General features: G+C 37.9%; 1 protein-coding gene across 1 annotated transcript in view; it reads left to right on the forward strand.

The window, feature by feature from the left end:
• The first annotated feature begins 2,585 nt into the window (after positions 1–2,585).
• The window catches only part of LOC106633682 (adhesion G-protein coupled receptor G7-like), a 43,225-nt gene continuing 32,941 nt past the window's right edge, over positions 2,586–12,869 (forward strand). The window contains exons 1-2 of the mRNA XM_042228567.1: positions 2,586–2,702; positions 2,829–2,897. Coding sequence (XP_042084501.1) covers positions 2,586–2,702; positions 2,829–2,897 — 186 coding nt within the window. The remainder of the gene's footprint in view (positions 2,703–2,828; positions 2,898–12,869) is intronic.

Raw genomic sequence — 12,869 nt, forward strand, 5'->3', positions numbered from 1 at the left:
ACAAACTTGCTCTTTATATAATTGTATAGTATTGTGTTGTACATAAGACTCCTATTTTATTTTTTATTTTTTTATCTTTATATTGTTTTAGTGTACACTGAGGGCTATGTCAATTTCAAATTTCTGTGTATGGCTGTGCATATGGTCTTTGACAATAAAGCAGAATTTGACTCTAGCTTGAACAACTATCACTGCTCACATGAAAGCCACCTGTAGTCAGAGTCCCACCCCTTAATCAAATATCGTCTGTCTCAGAAGAAGTCAATGAGAAAATTTTATTGAGACTGCATGGCAGGAGAGTCATAGTCCCATAGTCATAACCAGCAGTGCAACGCTATAAAACATGAAAGGTTAATTTAATATAGTTCTGACTTTCTCCATTGGACCAGCCCAGGCATCATCATTAAGTAAAATTTTATTAGTTGGTTGCAATTCCACGTAGAAGATCTGAGGATCATTAGTCTCATTCTCCACAAGTTACAGTGACATGTCAGGGGCTCCACATTGACATACTGTGAAATGTAATGACTTGAGTAGTGCTGATTTTACCTGCACTGCCACCATCAGATCATTTTAATGTCCAGGACCTGTAAAACTATCTGAATCAGCCTCAGCTGGGTATTGTGTTTAATACTACAGATGAGATGGTATAAGTTCATGCCAAGTACAGTAAATATTCTACATGCTAAACAAAAGCATGTTAATATCGTTAGGTTCAAACTGATCATTGTAATTCTGATGTGTTTCCCACAGCTATTCCTTTAGCCTCCTTCACAGCAGGAGCAGAGTTCACTGGAACAGCAGCCATCCCTGATACTGCAGCTACTGCACTCCTTCCTACTGATGTTTCTGATCATTCTACTACTACACAAAATATTACCACAGTACAAACGGTTAGAACAGAGGGTACAACTATAACAGTTCCTAACAATACCACTTTATGTAATATTTTTAATGTATGTACCAGTCCACCAGGCACTGATCCAACAGCTAACTCAGAGCATACTTTAAAAACAGAATTTGTCACATCAGAACATCCACAAACTACTTCTGCTACCATTACCAGTCCTGCTCTTACAACCACAGATTTTACCAGCCCTTATACTATCTCTAACCCCATGACTGAGCAAATGCCTACTACTTACTATGCTCCCACTAATACTACTTCTAACACAGGTCCATACACTAACACTACTTTAACTCCTACAGCTAATACTACTGTAACTCATGAAAATACTACTACATACACCTCTCCTGATACTGCTTCCCCAACAATTCCCACTAGTGCAGCTAAACCTCACACTATACCTTCTACTACTACTACTACATCTCCAACTACGGTTACCCCTCTTAGCACCACTTTCCTGAATTGTTCTAATGGTGGGAAAAACCTGGATGGTGTCTGCATCTGTCCTGATGAATTGACCGGAGAGACAAGTTCGAAAAGTAAGAAAAAAAAATAACAAAGACTGAATTTTGTTACAAGGTGACAATAGACAATAACTTTGTCATTATTAAAAATATTTGGAAACTGGTTGTTGGCAATAAATTACCTCTTTTATTGCAAGATGTTGTGATTCGTAAATTAAAAGTCCATGTAGTGTAACAAATTATATTGTGTTTGTATTTTAATCTCATTTATCCACAGCTTATGCTACAAAGATGACTCAAAATCCCTTCAGTCTGATTACATTACTGTCATCTTGGATTTATCTGCAGCCAAAGTTTTTCTGTTGACCAATACATGGTTTAATAACAGATCTGATATTTGTGAGAACAGTACCAATGAAGCAGTTTTAATATGTTGTTTCATTAAACTTTACATGAATTATTTATTTCAGTGATGTGAGGATGCAGGAAAACACCATCAGCTTGTCAACTGCACTGTCTTGACTTTATTGTGAGACACAGCTTTTAAACTAGCACAGACCCATCTCAGCTGTAAACAAACAATGAAAGATGGTTATCTGAATGCCAATATTCTTTTGCTCTTGAGCATGCATCATCCATTTGTTGTGATTTTTTTTAAAAATATAAATCACTACGTATTGTTTTCTTTTCAGAGTCGGACATAATTCTCTAAAACACAGTTTGTATTTTTATGGATTTGTATTAGACAATTCCTGCAAAAAACAGACGTTAGGACAATTCACGTTCAACTCTACACTCAGTGGCCGGTTTGCACATTCTAATGAAAAGTGTGAAGTAGGAACAAGTAGCGGTGAGTCACCCCCTTAGTCCAACATCACTCTATCAGGTACAGCACAGTGTAGTGATGCTTCTCTTTCTGTTACTATTCCCACTCAGCTGGTAAACCTCGGGCTTTAACCAGATGCTTGTTCATGAATGGATCAGCAAATTTCAGCCATCCACAGATCTTCCAGTGTAACCTGACACTCAGTGACATACAACAAAATGTAAGAAGTGCAGCTTTTTTCATCTGAAGGTAGATTGAAAGTCTTGTATAACTGAGGTTTAAGAATATTGCTTTGAGGCAATCCTGTGGAAATGCAGCTTTGAGATCCCATGCAGAGGAATCCAGATTGTCTTTCTTCTTTCAGCTCACAAGTCCAGCTGATTTAGAGATGCTGGCAACCAGCACTCAGATTCTGACATCCAACCCAGAAGAGCTGACAGCTGAAAATGTTACAGCAGCAGCTGAGATCGCCAACACACTGCTGCTGTCTGCAAATGCCACAGAGGTACAAACATTCAACAAATCTTAAGAAAAAAAAGAAATGAAGCTTTAAATCAGTGTTAACAAGGGTTTGGTCATGATTTATAATCATGTAACGTATTAATCTTAGTTCATATTTTTGTTTCTGCAGAACGTCAGGGTGGCAGCAGTAGCAACAGTAAGTCAGCTGCTGAATGCCACTGTGCCAGATGATACCAAGGCAAAAAACGCAAGTCTGGGGTAAACCAAACAAATAATAAAATCTATATTGATGGTTACAAGGTTCCTAAGTTCTCATGTCTCATCATATCTGTGTCATCTTATCTTACTTATATGAAGCTTCCTATTGTGTTTGGTTTAAATTAGACCCTTTTCAATATTCTCTTTTTGTGGAACAATTGTTTAAACAAATACAGTCACTGGACACTTCATTAAATATAGCTTAACTGTACCAGGTTGGACTGTCTTAAAAACTTCATAGATTCCACAAGGTGCTGGGGATTTTGGCCCATGATGTCATGACAGCATCACAAAGTTGGTGAAGAGTTTTTGGTTTCACACCTTTAATGCAAATTCTAAAGGTGCAATATTGGTTTGATATATGGTGACTGTGGAGGCCATTTGAGTACAGAGAACTGAATGAATTGAGCTTTGCGCATTATCTTACTATAGGCAGCAATCAGAAGATGGGTACATCAGAATCAGAATACTTTATTAGACCTAGAGGAAACTATGTACTTGGGGTAAATGTGCATATTATGGTCATAAAGGGATGGTCATGACTAGTAGCAATACCAAACTCTTACCCTGCCATCTAAATGTCATCAAGACTGATCAAAACAAATGAGATCTTTCCAGCATTCTGTCGTCCAACTTTGGTGAGTTTTTGAATTGTAGCCTCAGTTTCCTGTTCTTAGCTGACTAGAGTGGCATCCAACATGTTCTTCTGCATACCCTGGTTGTAATGACTGGTTATTTGACTTCCAGTCAATTAAAGCAGGCTGGCCATTCTCCTCTGAGTGTAGGTCTGTTATACTGAAAGCCATTGCTGGAAAGTTTAAACAATAACCCATAATATATCGACCGAAAACAAAATTACGCAATTTTTTTTTTTTTTGGGGGGGGGATCTGTTTTAAAAGAAGTGATTTTTTCGGTCAAATTTGACACATTCTGGCAGCAGTACGAATACCTTAATAAATTTAACATTGAGGGCATATCTGTTCAGACAGATTTAAGATCCACAGGTGTGTGTCAAATTAAGGAACAATTGTTGTTTTAGGGAGTCTTGAAACTGTAAAACTTTGAATGCCGTGTCTGTGTGTATTTTTTTATGGGACAGTGGTGACAGAGTTACAAATGGGGACCTTGATTTTGTCAAGTGTCGCTGTGACCGCCAGGCAGGATATAAATCAGACTCAACAGGCATAACTTTACAAAAAACCACATCTTTATAGGTGGACAGAATAAATAGAAACTAAAGTGGGAAAACCTAAGAATTTCACTGACAAACAGAACAGACAGCCAGAGATGAGGGAGAATGTGATAATGAACAGAGGGAGATGCAGACACTAAATACAAGAGGGACACAGGGCAAGAGGAAACACCTGGGAAACACGGCTGGCAGCTAATAAATCATTTTGAGGTCAAATCGAAGTTTTTCTCTCCAACAGAATGCAGTTTATTTCAACTATTATATGTTAGTTTTTTTTAGTTTTAAGAGTATGATCATGCTAAAAAAATATCCAATGCTGGTTTATTTCTCACAACAGTAAAGAAAGGGGCTGGTCGATGTTGGATGACCTGTATACACTTTAATTCATGTCTTTAAAATGATGGCAGCACAAACAAATGTTTTATCAACACAAACCAGCACAAATATAGCACAGTTGACTGACACCAATTTTGTTTGATTTTGTTGATATGGAGTGGCTGGTTGACCTAGTGTGACCAGCAGCAAGGTTTTCTGCAACTGAGTTTCCAGTTTTTCTGGATCTATTTTTGTAAAAGCAGCAGTGAACCCCTCTGCCTCCAGGATGTCAGTCCCATCTATCTATTGTTTGCAAAAACAAAAAATTATGGACAATAGGTTGCCAGTTTGTCTATCCCTCCTTACCTAAATGCAGCAGCATGCTTTTCTGTCCCCTGAATGCCACGTTGTCTGCCATCTATCATTTGCCAAAAAAACTGCTCTACCATCTTTCATTTGCAATATGCAGCAGCAAACGGATGCCAGGTTCTCTTTCTCTATCCCTCATTCGCAAAATGCAAAAGCATGTTTTTCGACCACTGGGATGTTAATTTTCTCTGCATCTCTGCATTAAACGTTCTTTTTTTCTTCCCCTGTGCCATTCATTTGCAAATGCAACAGCGAACATTCCTTATACTGGGATGGCACTTTCTATGATATTATTTCCTTCTTTGCAGAGTGCAGCAGCAAACCTTTCTTGCACTGGCTTTCTGGTTTATCTGCCATTTGTCTATCATTTACAAAATGGAGCAACTATGAACATTACTGCCACTGTGCTGCCAGTTAATCACTCCACTAGCCCTTCTTTCCAATAAACAGCAGCAAATGTTTCTTGTCACTGGGTTGCCAGTTTCTCTGCCATCATTCCCTCCTTTGAAAAATATAACAGTTAATTTTTCTGGCATTGAGAGAGCAGTTTTCTATTATCATTCCCTCATTTGCAAATTTAGTATTTAGTATTTATTTATTTATTTATTGTCATTGTCAGAGAACAATGAAATTGCATTTGGGGCATTTGCAGCAGCAGTCCTGTTGGGACCGGGGTACCAGGGCAACTTCCAGTAACACATGGCTAAGTTTTACAGCTCAAGGTCCTTCTTTACAACCATATGGTCTTCATTCCTCCAAAGCTTCAGTTCAGAGTCAAGCCATGTCGCTATGTGATTAGGGTTCTCTCATCATCCGGAATTTCCTTTGATCTCTTCTCACACCATTCATTCCTAATTTTCTCAGCTAATCTGGTCCACTCAGCGGAATCCTTGACCACCCTATTGAGGCATGGGTCACTTATCATTGCAAGCCTGCCTACACAGTAAAAAACCAAGTGTCAATTTTACACTTACAGAGTTGATTTTAACTCTGCTTCAGATAACATTTGGTCCCACTCAAAATTAGAGTTAAATTTACTCTATGGCCAGTGTTAACTTTTCAGTGTTAATTGTACTCAATTTAGTGTCAAAATTAACAACAAAATGTGTAAAAATATTTAACACTGAGGGTTATTCACACTGTTCAGAGTAATTTGATTACACTTTATAGAGCTATTTTTACTCCAAATTTAGTTTAATAATAACGCTCTATATTACTAAATAACTGTGATCTATCCTACATTATGGAAATAACAACAAATATACAGGTTAAAGTAACAGCATTTATTATGTTTCTCATTTCAGTGTCATTTAATTAACGTAACAAACCTTTACCTGTATGATGTACCAAAGACATAATGGGCCCTAAAGAGTTCATCAAGGGCTCCTACTGAACCTGTAGCTTTACATGGAAGTGCATGATTCTCAATCACAATGAAGGTGTGAATGCTGCTTCTTGTGGATCCCTGAGTAAGAAGGTAGGGCTGACTGCTTTGGGTGATGTTGTCTAGATGCTGCTGTACACTGGTTCCAGCCTACAACAACACATTAAACAACAGTATTAAGTGACTATCCTCTGACAGTAGATTAGCTCAACTCACTGTCCATGAAAATAAAGGTGATGGAAAGTATATTTTAAACAACATACCTTTAGGAATTTGGCATTTGCTTAAAATAATATAAACTAATAAAGTTAACTTTATGGTAATGTTACCCACTTTTTCTGAAAGTACGTTCGCTTATGTAAGCTAATTAGCGATTATTAGCTTACTGATAAATAGTAATTTAGTTGTTCAAACTGTGCGATTTGACATGTGACAATGATATTATTTAGACAGCATTTAGAAGAAATACATAGTTAAAATGTTTTAGGTTCATATTAACGCAGTGAGAAGATAACGAACATCTGAACTTTTAGCAACTGCTAGCATGTAGCTACTGGAATGTCATTAAACCTATGGGTAAATGCTGCTAACATGTCCTCACTCGACATCAGTGAAACTATAAAGAGCTATTTAGTTTAAAAATACCTTTTAAACAATGTTGCCAGTATGGGAATGTTAACTTCACTTACCTGACGTTGGCAGCTCTTCGGAGAAAATTCCCTGCGTATTAGAGCTCTGAGGCCGCACACGCCTGCGGACTGGTAATAATCCACTGTGTGGAATTAAGTCTTCACTGCGTGACTAACAAAATTTACACTGACTTTTAACTCTGATGTTAGAGCTGGTTTACTCCTCATAGAGTTGTAAATACTCTATCTAGGTTAAAATAGGTTTACTCTGAAATATTGACACTCCATTTTTTACTGTGTACCAGTTATATTTTTGCAACCATCTTTGACCTTAGTAATGCACAGTCATTACTGCTTCTAGGGGATGTCTTATTTGGAGATGTGCCCAGCCTGGGAGCTTCTGCCAGTCCCCTCTTAAGCCTTCCCTAAACTGCAGCCTTAATTCATGTTCAAGCCATCTGCCTTCATCCATTGAAAATGCTGTCAACCCTAAAATGAGGATGTTAGCCAAGCTAGTGGAGATATTTCTTTGGTAGTATTAAAAACAGTCACTAGCTGAGGCTGATTCAGATATATACTAACTGTATATTATAATGATGATCTGATGGTGGCAGTACAGGTGAAATCAGAACCACTCAAATCATTTCAGTACATTTCATTAGTAATGGTCAACGTTTTTCAGTCTGAAACAAAGATCTGCATAAAATGACTAAAATATACCCAATACTGAAGTTTATTTGTGCAGAGCTGATGAAATGTCACAGCAAGAGATTCTTTGAGTAACACTATGATTTTCTGTAAGTTGTGGAGAACAAGACTAATAATTCTGTGGTCTACTATGTAGTGTTGCAACCAACTAAAAACATTTAACTTAACAATGATGCCTAGGCCTAACCCACGGAGAAAGTCTGAGCTGTATTATGATAAACTTTTATGTTTTATTGGATTGCACTCTGGGTTATTATGACCATGGGAAGGGGTTAGACACAAGTTTCCTCCCTTGCAGCCTCAATAAAGTTTTCTCACTGACTTCTTCTGAGACAGGCTGTATTTGATTAAGAGGTGTGACTCTGACTAAATGCACATGTTATGTGAGCAGTGATAGTTGTTCTAGCTGAAGGTTCTATTCAAACTTCTGTTGTGATATCTGACAAGAAACCCAGATTAAAACAGCAGGCTCTTCTACAGCTGGAAATAAGCACAGCTGCGCAGTCCGAACAACACCAGAGTAATCTATGCAATGACCAAATATCAACAGTAACTGCAGTCGTGCTCACAACCAGTCACTGGATATCGTCAAATGTTTTATCGGTCCTTTCTGTACCTGTTGGGTGTTATACAGTTAGACGATTAACACAGTAATGGCTTCTACAAACAAGAAGACACTAGCAGCAATGTGATAAATGGAGAAGCTCATAGACTTGCATGATAGCAGTTAGTAAAATGTTCAATTCTAACGAGATGACTGTGAAAGCAAAAGCATAGTGTTGACTTCTATGTGAGAAACAGACAAAACATTGAAGTGTGACCTTCATAACCAGATCCTGGAATGTCCTCCAGTGATTTTTTTAAAGATTTTATGGGACTTTTTTTAATGATTTAATAATGATTTAAGGATATTTTATTGACATGAATGATTACTTAAGAATTGTTCTGAATTTCTGTATAAGGACATATATGTCTTGATGCATGCTCAATCATCCAGGTAAGTCAGTCCCAAAAGATTGATTCTCTTGATCTGGATGTAGCGTTTTCAGTGGGATAACATCACTCATTCATGTGACTTCTTCAGTCTCAGCTGACTGCAGGTTATGAGGTGCCGTAAGGGACATTATTACTGAAACACTCTCACGCACACTACTGAAATTTTATCTCCCACACACACTACTGAAACGCTCTCACACACTCCACTGAAAACCAAGGCATTTCAGTTGAACAGGAAGTTGTTTCCTGACAAGGAAACTGAAGGAAAAACTGGTAGATATCTTGATCAGGATTTTATTTACATCAAAATCACATTTCAAAATAAAGTCTAATCCTCCTATTTTATTAAACAAGGATCATGGGATGTGGAACCACATAGAGTCTGCCTGTGACAGACAGGATTTTAACTATTTAATTCTAAGGGTGCCAACCATAGATTCAAATTCTGGAGCTTTGATACCACCTTTATTGTATTCCTTCATAAGCTGAGATCTTTCAATGTAATGGGTTTTATTCCTCCACAAAAATTCGAAAATAACTGTGTTAGCCTTATTAATGTTTTTAGAGGAGATATATAGAGAGTGGCAAGGATAAATCAATTTGGAGATGCCTTTAGCTTTAGATAGGATGTTTCTGCCAAAGATAGTGAGGTCTCTGGTTAACCAGTGGCTAAGTGAGTTCTTCATCTCCATGTTACAGTTAGCAGAGAATACACTAATATTTCTAATTAGGTTTTTAGATATTATCAGCCCTATATATTTAAATTTAGATTCAACTCTAACCGAAGCTATTGAGGATTCAGAGCTTGCATGAATCGGGAGTAGTTCACATTTTTTCATAGTAAGAGATAAACCATAAGCTTTAGAGAAAATTGAGTTTTCTCTACCACTGATTTATCTTTCAAAAAAATAGATGTATCATCTGCAAATTGACTTATTTTGAAGTCTTTATCAAAAATTGAAATTCCTTGTATGTCATTAGAGTTCCTGATCAATAGTGTTAACAGTTTGGTTGCCAATATAAAAAGCTTAGGGGAAATAGGACATCCTTGCCAAATTCCGTGTTGCACCTTGAATCCAGAAATGGATTCAAGGATGCTAATATATATGGTAAGTAAGTATGTTAAGTAATGCGGCTGCTTCACTTAGGCTACTAGCACAGCGGTCCCCAATCCCCGGGCCCTGGACTGGTACTGGTCTGTGAGTCGCTTGGTACTGGCCGCAAGAGTTGAGGCTCCGGTTTGACATTTATGGTTTTCAGGGTTTTTATAATTTTTTATCATTATTTTTATATCGTTTATATTGTTAACTCTGTTTCCCTGGGTCTTTTTCCATGTGTTATGAACAGAGATGGGCAGTAGCGTTACTGTAATCTGATTACTTTTTTCAAGTAACGAGTAAAGTAAGGGATTACTATTGCAAAAACGGTAATTAGATTACCGTTACTTTCCCGTAGTAACGCTGCGTTACTAAAACCGTGATTTTTTTTTTGCGAGAATGTCTCATGACAGTGACGTAAGCGAGTGCGCCGTTAGTGACAACAGCTGTGTGCAGATCAACAATGGATCATATATCGATTGTGGGAGAGAGTATGAGCGTGCAGCGTTTAAAGCGTGGAAGTACTGACCTTTTGATTCCATAAAAAGTGACAAAAACATTAGCGTCCATCGTGCGTGGGAAGAAAACTTCTTTTTACAGCGAAAAAACCCCCCTAAACTTCCAAGCAAGCACAGAGTGCGCAACGACGTAATGGGAAACTCACAGAGAAACTCGCGGATTCTTCAGCTGACCGCGGAACACCTGCACCAGGGTAAACCTCCGCCTACCGCAGTCCTGCTTTACAGGTGAAAATAGAGCAACAGGACCGCTGAGTCTTTGACTTTATTTATTTTCTGCTGTGTTTTACTTGCATCTATTTGAAAGAGTGAGTGTAAACACAAAAAATATTTTATTTTATGTGCTGGAATGTGTAGAAAATAGATTTAAATGTTAAACTAATTTATTAAACTCAGAGAATGTTGCATATAATTAAATTTTTGCTTTTATCAGTTTTAAGTTAAAAGATTAAAACTGATAAAACAAGTTAAAAAAAAGAGACTTTTCCATTTGATTACATTTTGTATGATGGATTATGTAGAAAAAGTAGAATTGGGCTGAAAGATCTATTGCTTTATCGCTTTATTAAATCGTGTTTTTAAAAAGTAACTAAGTAATTAATTACTTTTGAAAATAAATCTTCTTTTTTTGGTACCGGTACTGGTTTTATTTTATTGTATTTATCCGCGACACCTTAAAGGCCGATCCGTGAAAATATTGTCAGCCATAAATGGTCCGTGGTGCAAAAAATGGTTGGGGACTGCTGTACTAGCAGGTTGCTGAGTAGACATCCTTGTAGTGGTTTGAAATGTACCACTTTTTCCGTTAGTTTCCTTGTCAGAAAAAAACCTGTTCAGCTGAAATGCCTCCGGTTTCAGTGGAGTGCGTGAGTGCATTTCAGTGGAGTGCGTGAGTGCATTTCAGTAGTGTGTGTGAGAGCGTTTCAGTAGCGTGTGTGACTCTATATCAGTAGTGTGTGTGAGAGCGTTTCAATAGTGTGTGTGTGAGAGCATTATGCCGATGACACCCAGCTACATTTCTACTAAACCCAATTCATCCCTCCCACCTACCTCCCTCTCAAACTGTCTTATTGAGATTAGATCCTGGTTCTCCTCCAATTTTCTCAAACTCAACAGTAATAAAACTGAAGTTTTACTTGTTGGTACACCATCTATCTTAACCAAATCCCACAGTTTTTCCATTAACATTGAAAATTCTCCTACCCTTCCCTCCCCTCAGGTTAAGAGTTTGGGTGTCATACTTGATAATACTCTTTCATTCCAGTCTCACATTAATTACATAACCCGGTCTGCATACTTCCACTTACGTAATATTAACCAACTCCGTCCCTTCCTTACTCTCCATGCTGCTGCCATCCTTGTCCATAGTCTTATTTCGTCCCATATTGATTACTGCAATTCCCTCCTATTTGGTCTCCCTAAAAGGTCCCTTCATAAACTCCAACTTTTTCAAAATTCTGCAGCACGGGTCATAACCCGTACTCAGTTAACAACTCATATTACCCCAGTTCTTCAACAGCTTCACTGGTTGCCCATAGAAGCCAGGATAAATTTTAAAATCTTGCTTCTTACATACAAGTGTATCCATAAATCCTTCATATTTGTGTGACCTGCTGCATATCACCACTGTTTCCCGCCCTCTCAGATCCTCATCTAATATTCATCTTACTGTTCCGTCCTCACGCCTTATTACTATGGGGAACAGAGCTTTCAGTCGCTCTGCTCCTCGGCTCTGGAACTCTCTTCCTCCAGCCATAAGAAATATTGACTCCCTTTCTGTATTTAAGTCACAGCTCAAAACACATGTGTTTAAACTGGTTTATTCGCTTTAGTGCTGATTTTATCTGTTGTCAAGCTCTGTTTTGCAATTTTAACTTATTTTATGTATTTTATGACTATTGTTCCTTTTTTTTGTTCTTTGTAAGGTGACCTTGGGTTTCTGAAAGGCGCCCCAAATTTTAAAAAAAAATGCATTATATCAGTAGTGTGTGTGAGAGATAAAATTTCAGTAGTGTGTGTGAGAGATAAAATTTTGGTAGTGTGTGTGTGTGAGAGCATTTTAGTAATAATATCCCTTACGGCACCTCATAGCAGGTTTCCCCAACCTTATAAATAGTACATTTGCATAATGACTGAAACTAGCACCACTGACAAACAATAGGGCATGAGGTCAAGCAAATTGTCCTGACCATTGTCATGATCAATGACAATTTATCAATGGCATGAGTACCATTCACAGAGAGTTGGGGAATGGCTGTAATCACAACATTGTTAGATGGAGAATGATGTACCCTCAGGGCCCCTCCTCAATTCAGAGATGGTCTTGTCCTTTTCACGTAAATGACCTCCTTGACTTCAGCTTGACTCAAACCAGATTGACTCTCTGTCCAGGGTGTGTACATCTTTATCATTGAAAGAGTGTCCACTGGCCTGTAGGTGTAGACTTTGGATGCCTGGGCTGACAAGTTAGCTGTTCTGTGTCGTGCCATCCGCTTAGCCAGATTTATAGATGTATGTAATTTATGGATGTACAATGATTGCAGCAGTTAAATACCGTCCTTCCTGCCATATCATAACAACTGTTCATAACTACTAATTAGAATCGATTCAACATTAATTAACATAAAAACATTAAACATTAACATGTCTGTGAAGGTTCTCAGTCATCCAGGTCATCGTAGTCAAAGGAGCTTGCAAAGAAAAGCGTCTGGACTTCTTTAAGTTGCTTGAAGACGTTTCACCT

This window comes from Haplochromis burtoni, unplaced genomic scaffold (genome assembly GCF_018398535.1).
Source record: "Haplochromis burtoni strain Fernald_Lab_line unplaced genomic scaffold, NCSU_Asbu1 Contig_332, whole genome shotgun sequence".
Taxonomy (NCBI): Eukaryota; Metazoa; Chordata; class Actinopteri; order Cichliformes; family Cichlidae; genus Haplochromis; species Haplochromis burtoni.